Below are 22,554 nucleotides of genomic sequence, written 5' to 3'. Positions count from 1 at the left end.
AGATTTAGTTTTATTTTTGCTTTTTACAGCTGCATCAAGTGCTAACAACTAAATCAATGGAGAAAATAATGATGACTACTTAAAATTAACCTGCTGCTTTAATGTAGGTTTTAAGACAAGAATATGTCTATTTCCTCTTACTTTTATCACCATGTGAAGCCAACAGCAGGTGCATTTTGAGGGTTACTTGCAACTTGTTTTGAACCTTGCATGCCTGTTGTATTACACATGAACAAAATAGTTGTACCATGAGTTTGTAATAAATGATTAGGTGCATACCGGTATGGAAAAATCAGCTCTTAAGGGCAGATAAATGCATTTGTGCTTTGATCACTTAAACCATTCTACCTATTTTAAAACAGTGTGTTAGAGAGTAGGTAGATCAATAAAATTAATATCCAGATCTGTGTCCTACTTTTTTATTGCCAATTCTGAAGGCTTTAAGTAGTTAATTTTCCAGTGCCTCATCTTACTTCCTGATTAAATGAAGAAGATGGTTTTGTTGTTGGCTGTTTTCTTTTTTTGTTTGTTTTTGGTTTTTTGTTTGTTTGTTTTTGTTTAAAAGAAGAATTGGAAAGTGGCAGCCTCTGGATCTATTGTGTATAATGTCCCACACCTATAAGACCCCTGAACTGAAAAAGATTCTAAGTAGACTTTAGTACTTGTTAGGTCATTTGAGGTGTTCATGATTCAGTTTGCGTGCTTTTTGGTAACAGATGCAAGTATTAGGGTTGAGGTTTCTTTATTCTGTTGCTGCTGTTGAGTCCAGCATACAGAAGGCTGGTTTTATTTTTTGCCAAATGCTGTTCCTTCCCTTGCAAGTGTGTACATCTTATTTTCCTTTTCTTTGCCATCATCCCTATGACTGGTGGTTTGCCTTGAGATCATTATCTTCAGGAAACTACACACTGAGTGAATACCAGTTAAGATGGTTTGTGTGATACCTGTAAAGACTATGCTGGCCCTGTGATACTCATACAGAAATTTGGAGTTTTGGATGCAATGTAATATTGATATTCTAAGCACTGTGTGCTGTTTTTAAGGTAAATTCTACCTGTAGATATCCATTTGCATGGATGATGTATCAGACACGAAATAGAAGTATTATTCATGCAAATAATACATTGTCTTAATATTGCACAATGAATTTGGGCTAAACTTTTACTGTCCCACACCTTTTAGTGATCAGTTAATTCTGTTCAATTACCCAAATTTTTGTTTTGTAAACAAACCAAAGGGGGGATGGTGGTGGTTTGCAAATGGTATTGTATCAATGGTTGCCTTTTTCTGAATTTTTTCTTTTTTCTATTACTTTTGCTTTCGTAGAAGGATGTTGTTACTGACATAGTAAATAAATAAGCCAGATATTCTGATGGTTAACACTGGTTTGCTGTGAAGGATCTATGCAGTTGAGCATGTTTGACACACATTCAAAGGGAAGAGGTATTATTTTCTTCCAGAGAAGATTCTGAACTAATTTTAGTAAATGTGGGTGGAATTACTGGTAAATGCTGTATTTATTCTTTCCATTGCAGAATGTCAAACTTGTTTTGGGATAATCATGCTATTAGAAATAAGTTAAAATATGATTATGTGAGGAAAAAAATAGTCTAACAAAAGGCTACTCAAGATCATTGTAGTGATTTTGAAGGTAAGGAATGTTATTAGGATTATAATTACCTAAAACTAGTTGGGTAGGCAGGAAGATTCTGATCATGTGCTTATAATGATTTTGACAGGAATGTAAATACAGATGAATTATCCGTATGTATAATACTCATTTGTATCTGCTGTTTGAAATTATTCTGCCAGAGAGATGGAAATATGCAAGACTTGTGTCATCACTTCAATTTGTTTATGATGTTAATTGTATTATCTGGTTTGATTATCTGTCCACTCCAAGCTGTATGCCATCAATGGAACAAACAATGGCATGACTCTGACTCTTTCTTCATTTTAACCTAAGGAGCTGAAATTCATCCTACTTCCTAAAGTGAACATGAATTAAGTAAAGCACTTTTTTGTTTGACAGAATGTGAATCAGCAACAGCTTGGAATTGAATTAATTTTTAGTTATTTGCATGTTTACCTCCAAAAGCTGCCTTTGATCTGTGGTTGCTTCTGATACGTGAGAAATCACTATCAGAGGTATCTGTTTGACATTGTATTGCTTATGCATGTAACTGAAGTAGATGTCCAATACTACTTGAAAATATTTGAATAATGAACAGAAGACAAACAAATAAGGCTTTCCACTCTCAGCTGTCTAAAATCTAGCTTATTTGAGGAGTAAGTTCACAGTTTTGTGTTTGTTTTCTAATTCTTTTTTTTTCTTTTGAGTCACCAGGCCCTTTGAGTAAGACAATAATAATTTGGCAGAAATTTAGTGTTACCTGTTTGAAATCATTTTGAGGTCACAGTCAGATTTCCTTGGTTGAGAAAAAGGAACTGCTTCTGCAGCTAAAGCTTGAAAAGACTTGCTAAAATTTTAGATATTTTTCAGTGCTTACAATTTACATTGAACCATGAGCTCAGCTTGTATTCTTACATATGATACCTATCTACTTACAATGTCTCTCTATATAACTATATATATCTCTATATACAATATATAGATACATTTATCTTGCATGTGGGGAAAATGCTGTGAGCAATAGCTTCAAACCCCTGGGTTCAGTGTCTTTACCCTTTTTTATTTTTCTTGTGGCTTTTCATTCATTCACTGTACTTATACACTGTACTTTCATTCATTCTGTACTCAGCGTTATTTACAATGTTTCTACAGGTCTTTTACATTTACATTTTCTTCAGTCCAGTCTGTGTGATTTTGAAAATGGATGGTCAACTTATGTGCAAAGTATGGTTTTTGTACTATTTGTCTATGTTATAGTGGTTGATGCAGCAACTTAGATTTTTCATTCTGAATCTTATAAGCCTATTTGAAAAAGTTTGAATTTTTTGGAAGATAACTCAAAAGTCCTCCTTGTACTTTAACGCTAAGAATGTTATGGTTATTTCAGGCTTTTACCATGGTCTTCAATATAAAACAAACTCTTGCCTATACAGAAAGGCTTTTTTTTTTTTTATGAAGCAATGCAAGTATAGACAAATAGACCAGTAACAGTTGCTTTCCTAACCTTATGATTTGTTTTTCCTAATGGTACCCAGAGGAATTCCTCATTAAATTAGTATAGCATAGTTTGGGTTTAAATGATTGAAGAGATTCATAGCAAGGTGAAGGGAAGTGTTATCCTCTATTAGAGCAGTCAATAAATCTTGAAAAAATAGGCAATTTTTTTAGACCTGCCAAGGAGAGGTGGAAATGCACAGATACAGCTTTCTCAATCAAGAACCTTTAAATATTCCTGAGAAGATTCTCGTCAACTTCCACAACTATCAGAGTTGCTGTAAAAAAAATAATAATAATAAAAAAATTGATACAATGTGGAATATGTTATGGTCAGAAAGGATGATAATGCATGATGAAAAGTCACACAAATAAGTAATAAAGTGGAAGCTTTGGGATCTATTCATTATGATGCCCTACAACTGTAAGACCCATGGGTGGAGGAAGACTCTAAGTAGATTTTAGTACTTGTTAGGTCATTTGAAGTGTTCATTTTTTCATGCCACCATTAGCTAACTCAGTGGATGAAATGTACTGGTACAAAAAATAAGACTGGAGAATGAAAAGAGATCTTGTGTCTAAATTAGACTAGAAGATAAATTTAGGTCAGCAGAAGTAATTTACCCTTCTAGAATTTGGTTAGCATCTGTGATTATTTTTTTCCTCACTTTCTGTGTAGAAAAATTACAGGCTTTGTACTTTCTCAGAAGATGACTTATATCATATAACGCATGCTGTGAAATGACAAATCTTGCTGAAAGTGGAAATTATAAATTCTGGGTTAGTGAATGAGGGCTGGGCAGAGGAAAAATAGTATCAGCTACTAGCTTGTTTTTTTTATACCACCTAGGAATTGGAAATTATATTATCTTCGTCTTGGAGTGAAAAGGCTGGTTTTACATTTCAAGTTTTGCTGTCTTTTATTTTGACTCTAGATGAATTCTACCCAGAGACCGTACAAAATGCAATATGCGTTATAAGTCCTCTAAAGAAGAGGAAACACTTATCTTCTAGCAGATAGTAATGTTGATACTAAGGTAATATTTGAAAGGAAAAATGTTTTCCTTTGAGGCACTTTTTATATTCTTGAAACTCTTCTTAAAATTCAAGGGAGAAAGTAATTTGTGTCTGAACTCACAGAAACTGATGGTATTAGGAAGAATTAAGTTATTGTATCATTATAGTACATCTGTTTTAGCTCAGGAACAGAAAAGAGTATTTGTATGAACTGGACATCCTTTCTGTCTCTGACAGTTTTTCAGCAAGCAAACAGAACGAAGAAACTTCAGTTGATCAGAGTAATCCTAGCAAACAAGGTTACTATGAATACAAAACTACTGTGCAGCTAAATCTTGGATTTCCATTCTTGTTTTAATTGCACTAAAAGTTTCATGTGTAGTGGAACACGTTCAGATATGTACTAAGATCAGATTAATTTCTTTTTTTTTAATGTATAGATCATGGAGGTTTTATTCAGATGTGCTGTAAAATGATCACGATCACATATATCTGAAGTAGAAGACCAGGATGAGGAAGTGGGTTTGAAAATTACGTTTTAATAGAAAAGGGTTACAGTGTCAAATGAGGTGTTCATACTGCGATATTACCAGAACTTCTGACTTATTGAAAATGGATATATCAAGTGTTACATTTTCAGATTAACCTTATTCTATCTTATTTTCAGTAAAATTATAGAAGCCTGAAAATAAAGTTTCTTCCCTTTATTTGCTCTGGCTAGACAGGTAACAAAGGGAGGGAAGTGTTAAAAGACAAAGCTGCTTATCGCTTCTTTGGCCCCATTCCAGTCTTGGACTTAGTTGTAGTCTGGTTTATATACCTATTCTAGAATCTTGCTTTTTATCATATATGTCATACACACGAAGGCTTGCATACATAAATGTTATACTGTATTAGTACATACAGAAAAAGGCCATTGACTTCTAGGACAATTTAAATCAGTTTTGAGGTTGTTACATATGGTGCCCAGCTAAGTGTGGTCTTCAAAAGTTGTTCTGATAGTCAAGGAAGTGCAACATAGGGTTTAGGAGCCCCAGTATTGTATTTTAAAATACATAAGATTGCTTATGTGTGTGTGTCTAAATGAGTAATGTTTTTTAAGTTCTTGTAATAGATTTTCTTCAGAAGGAAGCCTCTTTTTTTAGCAGTTACTGTACAATGCCAGAAATGTTAAGTAGTTTGATACATCAGTAAACTGTTTTTAAAAATACAGCCTAAATATTTTGTGTATCTTTGCAGTTTCAAATCCTAGTGCAGATTATCAGGTAAAACATAATTTTGATTCCAGATACTTTTTTGATTTGCAACATGGTAGAAGATAATGCACGATTTTGTAAAGCACTTACGGTCTATAAAATCTTCCTTGTAAAATATAGTTTCAAGACTGAGAAGCATGAGCTGTGCAAATATTAACAAAGTCTTTGTTCAACTGAGGCACTCAAATGAAGTTATTTTAAAGAAATGACAGATTCCTCCATGGGACTGGGTCTGTTTATAATACACTTGTTACAATTTATGTCAAATAGATGTTCAGACACTACCATTATATAATTTATGTTTACAAAAGTATAATTGAAATGTAAGCACACATAACATGAAATAAAAGGAAACTTATGACTTTACAGTGGTATTAAGAAAAGATTGTACTTTCACAGAAAAGTGTGAAATATGGTACTGACTGTACTTTATCAAAGGAGTATTCACTTTGAAACAAAATGAAAATTGGTCTTAAAATAATTTATCGATATTTGTGATTTTAAGAAATTTTCCTATTTGCTAGGTTTTTTCTCCCTTTTTGTTACCAAAACCCTTAAAATATGCAATCAAAGACAACATTAAAAAATAAAACTTACAGAAGTGTTAGTTTTTACTTAGCAAGAGCAGTACATAGAAAGCATTTTAATAAATTTTAAGTCTGTGTCTACGTGTCTGCATAGGAAAGATTGCTATGTAAAAATCTTCACCATAGAAGTCAAGAAGATTGTCTAATTCCCGAAGTCTTATGGGCCAAGCACTTTTATGTTATTGACAGAAATATTTATCAGGATTTCTAGTTTTCCTTGGCAACCAGTGTATTGCACAGAAGAACAAAAATCCTGGAAGGAGAATTGATATTAAATCATTCTGAATGGGCTAAATCCTTCACATTCTGAGCTTTTATACAAATAGGAAATTAAGTTTAGTATTTATGAATGACAGTCAGAATAGTTTAGGTGGCTGGGGACTTCTGGAGGTCATTTGGTCCAATGCCCAGCGCAAAGCAGGGCCAGCTTCCAAGTCTAATGTAATTTGATGTTAGATCAGGTTGCTCAAGACATTGTCCAGATGAGTTTTGAATATCTCCAAGGATTCCCCCAACCTCCAGGCACCCTTTTTCAATGTTTGATAATGTTCTTTCTGACTTTCTTTTTCCCAGTACCTGATTAGTTATTGAATACTTTATTATTTTTTTATCATGTTATTCTAATCAGACACTCACTGAGGTTGGTAAATTTTTACTTGTGTTTTCAATGGATGCAGGTTTAGACCAACACAGAACATTTTGGAATCTTGTGCTGAGAATATGTCACTTATACGTATTAACACTGTAATCCCCTGCAACCATCCATCAGAACTACTAGATTTGTAAAACTAAGTTACACAAAGCATGGACTTCAGTGGTTGATTCAGCAATGGCTATTTAGCAAATCATTTTTGCTGAACTGATATCGTTGGCCACAGTGTTAAAGTCAGTTCATAAACACAGTGCTTTAGTTAGAGCTTGGGTAAACATTGTACCTCAGTCGTCTTTACAATGCCGTATTCTGCTCCTGTCACTGTGTTTTGCAGGCTAGTGCAAATGAAGGTGGGGAGAAGAGAGATATATGTAAATTTATGTTCTCTTTTTCAAACTCCTTTGTGGTAATATTCTCTTGGGGAACATTCAGTGACTAATCTTCTTTCTTCATACTGTAGAAGGAGCTGTAGTCCTTCATTCCCTTTCCAGATAGAAATGTTCCTAATTGAGTACCCAGGGACTTTTAAAACTTGTTTGCTCCTAATTTGCAGAATCTGTTTTTGAAAAATGATTTAAAAATGAAATTCAAATTGAATGTTTAAGCATCCATTTTTAGTAGCTAGCTATTTGAAATATAAGAAATCTTATTGTCTGCCCTGAGCTTGCTGAAAGTTTGCAAACCTGGAAACACCCCTCCTGAATGTAATCATAGTATAGTTGTGGTGTAAAGGGACCTCTGGAGATAATCTAGTCCACCTCCCTTCTCAAAGCAGTGTCAATTAGAGCAGTGTGTTCAGGGTCTTGTCCTGAACTCAGGATTTTGAATCCTAAGGATGGAGACTCTACCAGCTGTCTGGGCAGCTCATTCCAATATTTGAGCAGTCTGACATAGAAGAACATTTTTCAAGTCTATTGATTTTTTCTCCATTGCCTCTTGACCTGTCACTGGGCACCACTGGGAATAATGTGTGTCTGTCTTCTTTAGCACCTCACGTCACATTTTATACATATTAAATAAGACCCCCAAGTCTTCTCGAGACTAAAAATCCCTGTTGTCTAAGCTTCTGCTCAAATATTAGGTACTGTAATCCTTTAATCATTTTAGTGGCCCTTCAATGGACTCCCTGCCATCTGTCTAGGAGTTTCTTGTGCTGAATAGAGAAGAATAATCACCTCCTTTGAGCTGCTGGTGATGCTTTTCCTAGTGTAGCCCAGAGTGCTGTTGTCTGCCATTGCCACAAGGACACATTTCTGGCTCCTGGTCAGCTTGGTGTCTACTAGGACCTCCAGGTCCTTTCCTGCCAAGCTATTTTCCAGTTGGCTGGCTCCCAGCCTGTTCTGGTGCACTGAGTTATTCCTCCACAGCTGCAGGACTTGCATTTCCCACTGTTGAACTTAGTAAGATCCCTGTTGGTTTGTCGCTCCAGCTTGTTGAGGCAGCACAACCATCTGGTCTAACCAACCCCTCCACCCAGTTTTGTGTCATCTGTATACTAGCTGAGGTTACACTCTGTCCCATCATCCAGGTCATTAATGAAAACGTTAAACAGTATTGCCCCCAGCATAGACCCCTGAGGTAAACCACCCATGGCTGGCTCCCAGCTGGCTGCCTTGCCGCTGATCAGAACCCTTTAAGCTCCATAGTTCAGCTGGTTTCCAGTCTGCATCGCTTTCCATTTATCTAGCTTGTACTTCATCAGTTTATCTATGAGGATATTATGGAAAATTATGTCAAAAGCCTTGCTAAAATAAGTTAAAATGGCTTCCACCATCCAAGCCAATGATCTCATTGCAAATGGCTAAGTTGGTTGGTCAGGTGTTCAGGTGTGATTTCCCCTTCACAAATCCAGGGTGCTACTCCCAGTGTTTTTTTTGTGGTTTGTTTTTTGTTTGTTTGTTTGGTCCTTCTTATGTTTGTAAATGGTTTCTAGGAGGATTTGCTCCAGTATCACGGCAGTCCCAAATAGAACGTAGACTTCATTTTATGAGGGTAGGAAAAACAAGTAAAACCAAATGCAGGGGCTGGAGGGAGAGGCTTAATGCTACGCTTGCACTTGAGAAGTACCAGCTCTTTAACGAGCAGTGTATTTAGACCGGCTCTGGTACTGCTGGCTGGCAGCGAGCAGCTGCTGTTGCAGAGGCAATAAGCATTAGGACAAAGTGTTCAGGCGTGAGAGCTTTCCCCCCCCCGCCCCCCCCTGACTGAGGATTCCCATCACCGTAAAGTCACTGGGATCTCCTGTAGGATGAACTCAGAAGATGAGTCCTGAAGTTTTATATTTAAATGATATTATCTATGTGGATTTTTGCTAGCACAAAAGAGGTTGAGCTAAATTCTTTCTAAGTATAGGGCTGCGTTGATTTCTTCTATAGTTAGCACTGTTAAGAAAGGAGGAGTACCTTCATTACATTGAGCTTACTGTGACTCTGAATAAAAGATTTAGCATTTATTTTAATATATTTATTAGTACAAAAATGTTTAAATCTGAGCATTTAGCAATAATTCACTATAATCCTGAATCTCTAATATTTAAAGAAAATCTATTGGTGCAGTTCCTTTGGTAGAAATAGAAGAAAAATCTTCTGCAGTTGGAAAATTACAGGCTGTGTAGGTGTTGAAATGCCTCCTGCTTCACATTCTTACTTGGCAGCAAGCCAGATACTAAGCATTTCTGCTTTAAAGGGAAATACTCCCCTTTTCTTTACATTTCCGATGGATAAAGGTTGCATTTTGGCTGCATTTTTTAGCAGTTAGGATTTCTTCCAACTTGATACAAAATGAATAGAATTTAAAATTAAATAGCTTCTCCAAGTTACCTTGACCTTTTCCATTATTGCTGAATATTACAAAGGTACGCAGCTTTTCCTTGCAAGTTGTATTGTAAGAAGTTGTGGGCCTTATGTATGCCATGACCCTTTTCTACTCTGGGAGCTCTATATTTCTCAGTTCTGCTTTAAAAGCTTTGTTGGAATTAGTATGTGATAGTCAGAGGAATCTGCCATAAACATGAAATACTTTAATATTCATGGTTTTAAGTTGGATAATAAAATGGTTTTGCATAATGCAAAAATATTGCAAGCTGTAAATAGATCAGCTATTAATCATTAACTTAAGTCTATTTTCAGTAGTTGACAGAATACTGTCCTTTTCACTGAGTTTAGATGTTATTTGGAGATGTGTGTTTATTGAAAGAGGTCATACATGTTTATGAAATAAGACTACAGGGAAGCTAATATTAAAATCAGTCTCAAAATCTGTACTCTTATCCATTCTTTCTGATTTTGAATGGCATTGAAAAGGGCTTTGGTGTAGCTTTGCCCTGTCAAAACTTGTCAATATTCTTGTGTTTACAGACAACAGTTACAAATATAGAGGGGTATATATGGTAACTATCCAGAAAATTGATTCCTAATACTTTCTGAGAAAATTGTATCAGCTTAATTTTACATCTCTAGTAGTCTTAACAGAGGATTAAAAAGCTACAAAAATACTGATCCATTTTCTCAGTTAGAATATACACTGTAAAAACCCCAAACGTGCAGTATTGGATTTGTAATTTTCTGTGTTCCTGAAGTAAGGTTTAAACCAAGAGAAAAAGATAACCCATATTCAAAAAAATACAGGAATTGGTGATTGTTTTTATGCTCTGTCAAGCCTTTTCCTCTTGACCTTGAAATAATATATCTTAAATAATTTGTCTTGTTTTCAGCCTGTTGAGGGTTTTTTTTCATTAATATTTTTACTATTACATTGTGATATTGTTAATTTGAGTGTATTTTAGGGTTTTTTTACATCTGTGTTGAGCTCCATCCCCAGCTATAATTTTTGTTTGCTCTTTATTGCTGTAAATGTATAGGCACAATAAAAGTGAAGTCTCTGCTCTGGGAATGATTCCCAGATTTTGCTCAGCAGGTCAGAACATTGCAGCCCTGATGTCAGCAATGTGTGAATACCCTCAGGACAGTATTCACAGCTTTCTACTCACTTGTTACTCATCTTAGTATTTATGATTGCTCTTCTCTTTGGTTTCTTATCTTTCTAATATTTAAGGTGTAGACGGTCCATTGGAAATAAGACAAAAATACTGATTCCTGGCATTCGTGGTGTGTAGCACCCATTTAAAACAGTTATTGCCATTACTAAGTGTGTGATGGATCCTTCTTGATTGCTCTGGAACTCCGGGAAGTAGGAATCTTTTATTTCGTCCCACATTAGTTAAGTGCTATAGTCATACAAGCATTTCTAAAGATGTTAATTCAAGTTCAGACTGGACATTAGGAAAAGGCTCTTCACAGAGAGGGGGGTTGGTCACTGGAGGAGGCCTCCCAGGGCACAGCACCAAGCCTGTCAGAGTTCAAGAAGTGTCTGGATGATGCTTTTAGTCATATGGTTTAGTTTTAGGTAGCCCTGCAAAGAGCAGGGAGTTGGACTTGATGATCCTTATGGGTCCCTTCCAACTTGAGATACTCTATGATTCTAATATATTACTACATGAGAAATCAATGGGACCCCTTGCAATGGTGAAGCTAAGGATAAGCGTGAAGGCCAGTAGGACTAAGGCTTGTCAGGCGTTTCTGTGGGCAGGAGCCATCATTTACTTACGGTGCAGGTGCATGCAGGAGAACTAGTTTTTGTGTCTGTTTTTATAGCTGGTAGAGGGAAATGCAGTTCAGAAGCACTGTCCATCTCAGCTATTCAAGCTGAGATAAACTGCTTTTGATTGAGTCCTATTTCTCTCCATTGATTTTAAAGGAAAATTAGACACAGATACAAACAATCTAAGATCAGGTTCATTCTATTATATATGCTCTTGATACATGCTTTCAAATTACGGGAACTTTATGTTACTCTGTACAAAAAATGAGATGTATCTGCCATCGCAAGTTTGCCCCTTTCTGGGAGGGGAAGGTTTTGTTGGGGCAGAGGTTTTCCCATGTTAAGACCCCTGTACAGAGTGATAGTTTGTAGTTGATGAGTTAGGTAATTACACCTGTCTGCAGAATAGAAACCTAACAGAGATGTGAACTGGTGGGTGTGACTCTCCACCTTGCAAAGAGAATTTGGATTCCTGAATTCCTGCCTTCTAGCCTGTGCTTAATCTTCCAGGACATACTGCCTTCTAACATGGAAAATTATCTTTGCGGGGATAGTGAAGAATACTTTCTTTCAAAAATACACTGAAATAGTTTGCTAAACATGATTAAGTTAGTCTTGGTGATACCTAATTGTTGTTTGAATGTTTTTACTCAGAAATTATAGTGTGCAAAGAAAAAAATCTCTCTGGTAGGATACTACAGTATTTCTGTTGGGATATTTTAGTCTTTGTTGATTTTCACCAAACCTTTTACTTTTGTTTCTTACTTTTTATACAAACATATCTTCATTTTAAAAAGCATATTTGTATGCATTTAACCAAATAGATCTAAATTGGCCTGCTTGACTGTACCTATAATTTCATTTGATCTTCTGAAAGACATGAATGCTGAGGATGGTGTAGAATATTAATGGAAAGTGTAAAGATCTTTTCAACTCTAAATGCTGCAGAAAGGCTTTACATCTTAACTGTGAATTCCCTAATATACTTCAGAGGCAGAACACAACTGGAAGGTGGTTGTGCAGATCTACAGTCCTGTGACCAATTTATGTACCTGGTTTCCTTCCTGAGCTCATATGTTTCACTAAGAAAACTTGGAATAATGACAGAATAAAAAGTGGTATATGGGAGTATTTAAAAGTAGTTTTACTATGATTTATCACGTGTATAATCATATTGTATGTTTCATTGCAATGTCACACGAAGAAAAATGCTTGCATGTGTGCAGTTGAACATTGCATGCTTATTTAAAAAATAGCTTCTTAGCTGTTGGAACAAATCTGAATTTGTTTAGCACAATGATTTTATGCATTTAAACAGGAAAAAGATGTATTGATGTTTAGTTTTATTTTTAATTTTGGCATCCAGACCCTTTCTATTTCTGATTCTGTTCTAGAAATTTATCCACTTGGGTATTTTTTATTTTTATCTCATACCTTCATTGCTGCCTACTGTTTCCCTCCCATCCTGCTTTTTTTTTTTTTTTTTTTTTTTCTCCCCACTTTCAATTGCAGGATACCACTGAGACAGACAGAATGAGGAGAAAGGTACAAGATCTGTAATCTAACCAAGTTATTGCATCCTTCTTTAATCATATTTGTCAATGTACATCTGATTATACATATGGCTTTTTCCCTACAAAAAGGAAAAAATTGTAGACTTCTGTTAAAATGTTCTATGTTGATTGTAGTTTTCGTTTATGTCTTCTGTTTGTCCCCCTCCAATGCTTTATCACTTGTACTGTTATAATAGAAAAGCTTCCAAAAAAACACTGCCTTCATCATCCAGTTTGAAAAGATCTTTCAAGCATTTCATATTTTTTCCCAGTGCTACACTAAAAATTGAAACATTACATATGAGAAATGATACATAACAGCTTTTATGGTTGATATTTTTTAATGCTGTTTTCTACTACATATTACATTAACAAAGTAATGCTTCTTTTGACTTACTATATGAATAACCTGGGTAGTGTGGGCTTGTTGTTTGTTTGGTTGTGGTTTTTTTAAGTGAAAGCTGTGAACCTGTAACCATTGTAGAGACTAACATATTGTTTGTATATATTTTTGGAAGTTCTGGCCAGGATATCCAAGGAACAAGTGTGGTGGCAAATCTTCCGGTCCTGATGCGACAGAATCCTGCAGAAACACTTCGTCGGGTTTTACCAAAAATCAGAGTAAGTTGGTTGAAATGAGGTTTGACTGTATCTTTTTATGCCAGTACAAATATTTTAACAAAGGTAAAAAAAATCCCACTTTTATTGCAAACTCACTCTCTAGGAGAGGTATGTCCAGTAGATCTTCCATATTAATTCACTGGATTTACAAAGTATGTCAGGTATTGTATTTTTTGAAAAATGTTACCACAGGAAAAGAAAGCACAATTAGTACTATTTACATATTCTAAATATTTACCAGTGTTTTGACAGCTTTTTGAGAACTCTTTTTGAGAACCAGACTGTAATAACAGTTCATTTTGACATTCTCGATCTCCTTCCATCCAAACAATAAGATTTTCATTCTGCTACCCAGAAAAGTATACTTTGCTTTTAACTGTCTGAAGTTTCATGTGCTGCCCTCCCCATGTTTAGTAAGTCACTGCTAGCTGTGGTAGATGTATGCTGGCCATGTAATGTTATACAGTTATTTCACATACGCATATGTTTGTATAAAGGATATTTGGGTTGTTTAACCTGGAGAAGGCTCCATGGAGACCTTATTAAGGCCTTTCGATACTTAAAGGGGGCTTATAAGAAAGATGGGGACAGACTTTTTAGTAAGGCTTGTAGTGACTGGAGAAGGGGCGATGGTTTTAAACTAAAGGTGGCTAGATTCAGATTAGACATAAGGAAGAAATTTTTTTATTATGACAATGGTGAAACACCGGCACAGGTTGCCCAGAGAGGTGGCAGCTGCCCCATCCCTAGAAGCATTCGGGCTCAGGTTGGATGGGGCTCTGAGCAACCTGATCTAGTTGAAGTTGTCCCTGCTCATTGCAGGGGCATTTGATTATATAACTGTTAAAGGTCTTTTCCAAGGCAAACTGTTCTGTGATTTTAAGGCAGATAAATAGGTCTATATTTCCGCTCTGCCCTGGCTATGACCTCTTGCCTAGAAGAAATGAAAAAGTGCATTTAATGTGTGGTTTAAAGCAGCTTTGGCTAAATAAGAACAAACTGCATCGCAAACACAAATGCAGTCTAATAACTCTAAAGCAAAATAACTCTAAATAATTCTAGTAACTCTAGGTAAGGTTACAACAGGAATTAAGACTTTGGTTATGTTAGCCTGCCGGTTCAGAGTGGGTTTCAGTGATTTTAAATGCTACCAGCTGAGTGGAAAAATACACTGGGTTTGGATGTCAAAATATCTGAAGGCTTATTTTGGTAACAGCAAATTTCTGAGTTTTGTTTTTATTGGATCAGTGTATTGTCAGTCTTCTACTGATACTATTGACAATTTTTATGTGATGAAATCAAAGTTTTTATTTAGAACAGTCTCTAGCCTGGTCTCATGCAATTGATCACTTTGGTATAAACCTGGTTCCAATTTATACAAATTGTCAGCTAAAGGAACATTGTGTTTGTTCGTAGATGTTTGGCTGTGGTAACTGTTTGAATGTATGTGCTTTCTATGTGAAAAGACGTAAAAATCAGCAGGGTTTCTTGTAGAAATTTAATTTTCAAAGCGTTGAGTTCTGTTCATAATGTTATGGACAGACTCAGTTGCCCCATGCCTTTTTAGAGTTACATTTGACATTTTCAGTGGTGTGATTCAGTCCTGATTTTATCAGGACACTTTGAAGAATTTAGGTTCCATTCCGCTCTCCTCCGCCCCCCCCAAATTTAAAATTCTTTCCATTGTTAACACAGTTTGCCAACGGGAATGTTATTTTGTTGTTACAAACAACTAATGCTTAAGAAGAGTATTTAGATCACTTTAGAAATACAGAAAGAGTTTAACTAGTTACTGACTCAAACTAAATCTGATGATCTAAACTATATTGAACTGAAAGTTTCAGTTCTGTTAAGAATCTCCTCGGTTGCATTGTCCTGTCTATCTCAAGCACTTTGTGGATGAGAAGAAAAAGTCTTCTGTAGTAGCTGGTGTGAGTTTTCTTGCTATATCTGTATCTGATTCTTGTTGCCAGTTTGTAAGAAACTATGTAATTATATTAGTAGCAGAGGTGAGATGGCTGAGTCACATGCTTATGTTACACGGTTTTCTGTCTACCAAGGAGATGATTACTAAATGGTAAAATGCGCCTGTACAAAAATGATACATATTTGTTACAGTAAATTCTCATTTATATTTCATTGCTTTCTTTGCTGAAGTTTTGAAGAAATTAATTGCTTCTTTCATTGAAATGCTGCGTGGATATATATCTCTCAGCTTTTTTTTTCTTCTACTTTTAAGGCAGCTACCTTAACATTATATTAATTCCAGTATAATAATTCCAGAAAAAATGTCATATTATGAAAAATTAGTTGGTGTATTTCTTACTGCTTGTGGAATTGGTCTTAAACTGAATCCTCCCTCTGTCTTCTAATCTTAAGAAAAAGGCTGCTCAAGGGACAACTCAGTATTTGTGAAAAACTAATTTAATGAGTTACATTCTGCTCATTTGTTATGGATTGGTTGACTGAAAGATGAGGAACAAATATGTACATAGTTCTCAGCATGATTATTTAGCAAACATTTTTCTGTACATTATTAAAACACATTCCTTGCTGCATAGGAGTCTTAGGTTCTGTGTGGTAGGGGTACTTGGCAATATTCCGTGCACTGATATGTGCTGATGGCCACCCAGCTGAAAAGCTGCTTTGCAGAAGAGGACCTGGGGGTCCTGGTGGACACCGAAGTGAACATGAACCATCAATGTGCCCCTGTGGCAAAGTATCCTGGGCTGCTCTGGACAAAACGTTGACAGCACTTTGAGGAAGGTGATTCTTCCCCTCTACTCCATCTTCTACTCTACTACACCTGGAGCATTGTGTCCAGTTCTGGGTTCCCTGGTACGAGAGAGCCATGGACATACTGAAGAGAGTGCAATGAAGGGCCGTGAAGAGGTTTAAAGAACTGGAGCATCTCTTCTATGAGGAAAAGCTGAGAGGGCTGAGACTGTTCAACCTGCGGAAGAGAAGGCTTGGAGAGGAACTTACCAATGTGTATAAATACCTGAAGGGAGGATGCTCAGAGGACAGAGCCAGGCTCTTTTCAGTGGTACCCAGTGACAGGGCAACAAGCAGTGGGCACAAACTGAAACATAGGTTCCCTCTGAACATCAGGAAACACATTTTCACTGTGAGGGTGACCAAGAACTGGCACAGGTTGCTCAGAGAGTTTGGTGTCTCTCTCCTTGGAGGTATTCAGAAGCTGTCAGGACATGTTCTGGTTCTAGGTGGCCCTGCTTGAGCAAGGGGATTGGGCAAACTGACCTCCAGAAGACCCTTCCAGCCTCAACCGTTCTGTGATTCTGTGAATATCAGACATCACCTTTCAACTTCATATCATCTCCTGAAACTTTTGTGATCCCAGGATACTCCTTAAGATGAGCTGTTCCAACTTTTGTCTGAGTATTTGAATTCAGCAAATGGCCGAGAAACAGCAGTCTTCAGAACCGAGGATTAGTGTAGACTGTTTAAAAAACATTAAAGTACTTCAGGTTATCATGGTCTGTGTTATAAGTTGCAGATCAATAGGGGTTTTGTTTAAATATATATGTGTGTGTGTGTATAAAAAATGCTTTGCAAAAAAAGAATGACTTGAAGTTGCAAAGTAATTGAAAACCCTTTAACTTACACCAAGTTTCTGGAGTTACTGCCATGTGTTATTCTGATATCTATAATGCATTCTTTCCTAAACCAACCTACTGGCTTAAAAAAAAAGTTGCTTTCTCGTTGTTTTTTTATTTATTTCCTGTTTAACATAATGACTCCATTTTTGTCTCTGGTGTTTCTGCTTTGAGAGCAGAGTCCTTCCTCAAATGAAGGAATAATAAGAAATGCTGGGGTTTTCTTTACCCTTATTTGTCAGGATATGGAGAAATTTTTGCCTTTGCCTGTGTTTAATAGGATGTCTAATATGGGAATACAGTTTTTGATTCTAGTCTTAGTTTTTTTTATATAGGGATGGAGAAAAATAACTAAAAGGATGATGACTATTGTGATCAGGGCCTAGGGCCTGGAAAATATTTGTACGGTGGGAGCTGGAGCTCAGTGTGTTTAGATCAGGCAGTACTTAATTACTTTGTAAAAGTATCTTCCTGCATAATATTAAATAGGACATGTATATGAAGAAGGAAGAGTTAGGAACTGAAGATAGAAATATTAGACATGAAGCAGACAATAATAAATCTGTTCAATCTTTGAGCAAATAACTGAGAAAAGTAGTGTATTTTTCAACTTGCAATGGAATTTAAATCCAAACTGATTGCTTTCCTAGATGATAAATTAAATGAAACTTAAGTTAATGGGCTCAAGGCAGAGGTAAGAGAGTGAAATATAATGAAGTCAGTCTAAATCTAAGTCTTCTTTTCAGATTTAAGCTTTATAAATTGAAACTTTCTGGAATGTATAGGAGTTAAATTTCTTTCTGTGGCTATACTCTTATGGAGCAGGTTCTTCAATGGTGCTCTGTTATCTAATATTTATTTAATCTGTAATAGAAGAACAGTTCTGTTCTGCCCATGTTCACTGCACTTTTAACTGCAAAAGAGTATCTGGCATCATTAACCACTTGACCTATTTTTTTCTTATCCTTGTTTTTATTGGACGAATAGTCCAGACCATTAACTGGAAACTGTTATAGTCTATAAAGGCATAATTGAACTCAACTGCGATTGGAGTCTTGCAGATGTAGTCTGGCATTGCAGAGAAATAAGCTGACTTAAATTGCTAGCCTTGGCTTCACTTCTGTAGATTGGGAAAAATCATTTGTGAATTCAAATTTGCACATGAAAAACAAGTTGTATAGTAGTTTCAGGGTGCTATTTATTTGAAAGTATTGTCACCATATAACTGGATAGGGAAACTAGCCTAGCATACTTGCAGAAAACCCAAAGCAAATGTAAATACTGTTTTGGTTACAGCTGAGGATAAAACAGATACAGGAAGGAATAAATGAAAGTAATATTCTGGCTGGATACGTTACAAATTTTTATTTCACTTGCCAGAAATTGGTAAGTCTGGTTACTTTTATAAATAAATGTAGAAAATGATATATGCAAATTGCTTATAGTTCCTTAAAACCTAATTAAATTAAAATTATATCAAAGACCCTTTATGTGTTTAACATAAGGGTTTTAGGACTGAGTTGAATGAAATCAAAAATACAATGCATCAATAAATATGCCAGATCTAAGTAATGATTAAATTGGGTGTCAGTATTTTGGTTATGCTAATAAAATAAATATGTTGTATATCATTTAGATGTTAACATAGGAATGAGATTATGAAATAATTTTAAATTCTACATTTAAAAATAAGTGACATCCTTGTATGGGTTCTTTTGCATAGAGATCCCCACTCTGGATTTCTGCATGCAACTCCTCATGAACCTTGGAAGTCATTGAAATGCAGGTTTAGGGAACACTTAGACATTCTTATTGGCATTTCTTGTTGTGCCACCAAGTGGCTTTTTTCAAACAATGTTAGTAGTATTTTCCGTGTTTTCCATCCTTGGGCACTGCCACCAGAAGTACTGGAGGGAGGTTGCAAGTGTCTATCTGATTGACTAATAAAGAGATTTTTCCAAATGTTGTGATTGCAGAAAAATACGGCTATTCCTGTTGAGGTGTACACATCAAGCCTCATTTAGTGCTGCCTGATAAGTTCTAAACTAATTTTCGCAGTTACTTATTTTTCTAATCTATCAGTCTCCCCTTGAAAGCTTTTCTTTTTCCCTAGTTGATTTTATAGTTTAAGAGGAGGTGGGGTAATTTTCATCCTCTCTTATACCAAACATTGATTTTAAGGTCCATCCTTATTGTACCTTTGAGCTTCTGTAATCTCCATTATTTCTGTGTCTTTCTAGTCCTACATCAAGATTTCTGTCATGTCAACACAGTTCCTAAAACAATTGACTATGTTTCTGCTTGCAGCATTCTTTCAAGAGAATTCTATCGCTGCAGGACATAAAGTGCATTAAAATAGAAGTAAATTTTCTGCTTTTCAATTAATGGAATAAGCCAGGCTTTCTAAATTTTGCAGGTTTTGATGCCTGAGTTTAATCCGTAGACATTAGGATAGTTCAAGAACATGCCAATACACTTAAATTCCATTAAATACACTTGTCTGAGATAAAGAGGAGAAGCTTTTTTCCTCCAGAATAAGAATCTGTGAAGGGTCCATGTATAGAAAAATACATTACTTCCTAAATGAATTTACTTCAAATAAGTTTAAGTCCCTCAACTTGAGTTCAGTGAAACTGGAATGAGGGGATCCATATATTTTCGTATGTGGAAACATCAATGAGTTTCTGAGTGCAAACGTCAATGCAGGCAGGCATGTAAGCAATCTAGAAATTTACATTTCAATGTCTCCCGAGGTCCATGAGGAGGCACATCCAGAGAATGTGTTCTCACACATGATTATCCAGAGTTGTGTGGATCTGTGGAGGAGACTATTTGGAAACTTTATTTGATGGTAAGTAACCCTGTTTGCATTGCATACAAAGTGAATACGTACATAGAATTGAATTCAGCTCCATTATGTTCTGGTCTGCAGTGGTGTCTTAACATCTACAGTAGGTAGATAGTTCTTTTGATTATTTTGGAGATGTTCTTTTGAGCAAGTGTAAGCCAAAATCCAGAATAATATGCACATTGAAATTACAAAACTGGTAGGTGTCCTTATTCTTGGCTGTGGCTGTTGTAATAACAGTGGAGGAACAAGGACAGAGGCAGGCTGTGGAGATAACAAAAGCAGTTTCCATGGCTATTGAATGCAAATGTTTTAGCACACTTTGATTGGTAAGCTGTGCAATGCTGGTTTGTTTTTTGTCGTTTGTTTTTTAGTTTGGGTTTTTGTTTTTTTTTTCATTTGGGGAGCAGGGGCACGGAGAATGCTTTTACAAATATATACAGCTGTAAACTGAGGCAGCTGTTGAGAGATAAGCAGTGGTTCTCTTTGAAACCAGATAAAATACAATTATACATTTGCACACACAAGCTGGTTTACATCTGTGCAATGAAAACTTGTTGTTTAACTTTGAAGTAAGCAATGTCTGCTAAATAATTTCTCAGATGTTCTCTACAAACTGTATTTTCTCAGCAAAATACCTCTGCTATGTAATACTCAGGTGCACAATGGATATTTTCTTAATCTGGTCTAGGCTGATTTTTAAAAAAATTAAATATAGCTTATCCTTGATTTTTGATATGTGATCTGCTGAAAAAACGGTTCATCTAAAGCACTTAAAAAAAAGAAAACCACATATATTAAGTGTTAAATAGGAAGTATGTGCTTTAAACTCTTACTGGGTTTGGATAAAATAAATGTATTGCTTTAGTGGTAGAATAATGCCCTTTATTTTCTCATGAGATAGAGAGAGACGTTTAGAGAAGTAAACAAATGAGATGTTCATCTAGCTGATGTACATACTTACAATGCTATGTCATAGATTGCATCCTGCAAGGTCTTTGGTGTGTGCATAAATCTGAAGTATAAATTGCCTTTTTTCTTTCATTCAAAAAATGTAGTAATATTTCATTCCCATGTTATCTTTGTTTAACTTTTGAACCGATGCTTTGAAAGATAGTCTACTTACTTATATTCTTATAGGTTAAAGCTGAGTACTGGTAAATGCTGAGTTACTTTAAATATTTTAGCACATCTTGCTTTATTTTTAAGGGGCTTTTTATACATATACACACATTTTCATTTGTGTTCCACATCGGTTGGCAAGGGACAAAATTTAAATTGCCTTCTTCTACTTTAGTATCTCTCACTGGCTGAATGAAATATTTAATTTAATTCATGCACATAAACAGCAGAAGTGCAGTTGTTGGCTGGTCTTTTTTTACCTCTCATTTTTTAAAGTAGAAAAATTCAGACATGTGCATTGATAAAAATGAAAGTCACAAAAAATATTATAATTAGCTTTATTTTTCTTAAAAGGTTCATGCTATAATATAAGAGATTTGAATATCTCCAAGTAATTGCTGTTAAGAGAAAATAATTATACAGCCAATTTCGTAGTTTACCCAGGTTGTTTCATATCCACCCTTAGAAGTGAATGTAAAAATTTGAATGTTCTTTCAGTGCACTTCTGCACTAAATTGATATAATTTGTAATTATACAGGAGGTGCTGCATGTTGCAGGAGTGGAAATGCAGTTAACAGCTGCTGTTTCATTTTTGACTGTTCTGCAAGAGGAGTCTGTGTCCATTCATACATACTCCCACTCCTTCCTACACATCATTCTCCAGAACCTGGAACACAGAGATGCAGGTCAGGGCTCTAAAACTGTATTGATGACTGCTTACTGCTATATATTTTGTCTCCTTAGTGACCGTACAATAATACTGTGTAAAGCAGTGAGTGCAGTTGTGTGAGTGCAGTTGTGTGACTTTGTACCTAGACCTGCATGAATGAAAAGATTTTTGTATGCTGAGCACTTACAGGCTAATATTTAAATGTAATTCTGATTGAAGCAAACAAAACCACTGTGCCTGAAGGACTAAATCCCAAAGTTGTTACCGAGTCTGAGCTTCTACTGAAGTACTGGAATTTTTTTGGCTGAGAAAATGGAGGAAGGATGGTTGATGATTAGTTTTTCTTGACTACTTTGAGGCTACTTTTAGGATGCAAGGAAAAAAAAGTGGCCTTTTGTAAAACTGGAAAGTTTCAGTGGGCATAAGAAAAGAATATGCTTTGGGGGGCATAAGAAAACATTATGCTTCTAAATGAGGGAGATAATCTTTTCAAAACAAACAGGATCATTATTATTTTTGTACAGGAACAGAAAAGGTAAAAGCATCAGGGACAGAATTTGCTTCTCACCTATCCTACTTCTTAGTCTGAAGTCTTGAATGTTAGTCTAGTGGCTTTTAGATATATAGCTCCTTGAAGAGGTGTGTGTAAAAATTGAGAACTAATTTTGTAAAACTGATGTGTGTTTTATTATACTTGTTATCTGTAGAACAACATACAACCCATTTCTTTCTAACAGGTGTCAGCAATGCATGGCTAGAAACTCTTCTTGCTGTAATAGAAGCTTTACCAAAAGAGACTATCAGACATGAGGTAATAATATTCTCCCACATACGCTAACAAGTTAATAATATGTTGTAAGATTGTTTTTCCCTGCAAGTTTCAT

General features: G+C 35.7%; 1 protein-coding gene across 4 annotated transcripts in view; it reads left to right on the top strand.

Moving 5' to 3' along the window:
- PPP4R4 (protein phosphatase 4 regulatory subunit 4) overlaps positions 1 to 22,554 on the top strand; it is a 69,442-nt gene that overhangs the window by 11,885 nt on the left and 35,003 nt on the right. For 2 of the 4 annotated variants that reach the window (XM_037394667.1, XM_037394666.1), the window contains exons 3-5: positions 13,310 to 13,412; positions 21,539 to 21,686; positions 22,408 to 22,481. In XM_037394667.1, coding sequence (XP_037250564.1) covers positions 13,310 to 13,412; positions 21,539 to 21,686; positions 22,408 to 22,481 — 325 coding nt within the window. Of the gene's footprint in view, positions 1 to 13,309; positions 13,413 to 19,782; positions 19,881 to 21,538; positions 21,687 to 22,407; positions 22,482 to 22,554 lie in introns of those variants that run through there. The other 2 variants (XM_037394669.1, XM_037394668.1) reach the window with 2 other exon arrangements.

Source organism: Falco rusticolus, chromosome 7 (genome assembly GCF_015220075.1).
Source record: "Falco rusticolus isolate bFalRus1 chromosome 7, bFalRus1.pri, whole genome shotgun sequence".
In the NCBI taxonomy this organism is placed as follows: domain Eukaryota; kingdom Metazoa; phylum Chordata; class Aves; order Falconiformes; family Falconidae; genus Falco; species Falco rusticolus.
This window is presented reverse-complemented; position numbering and strand designations above follow the sequence as displayed.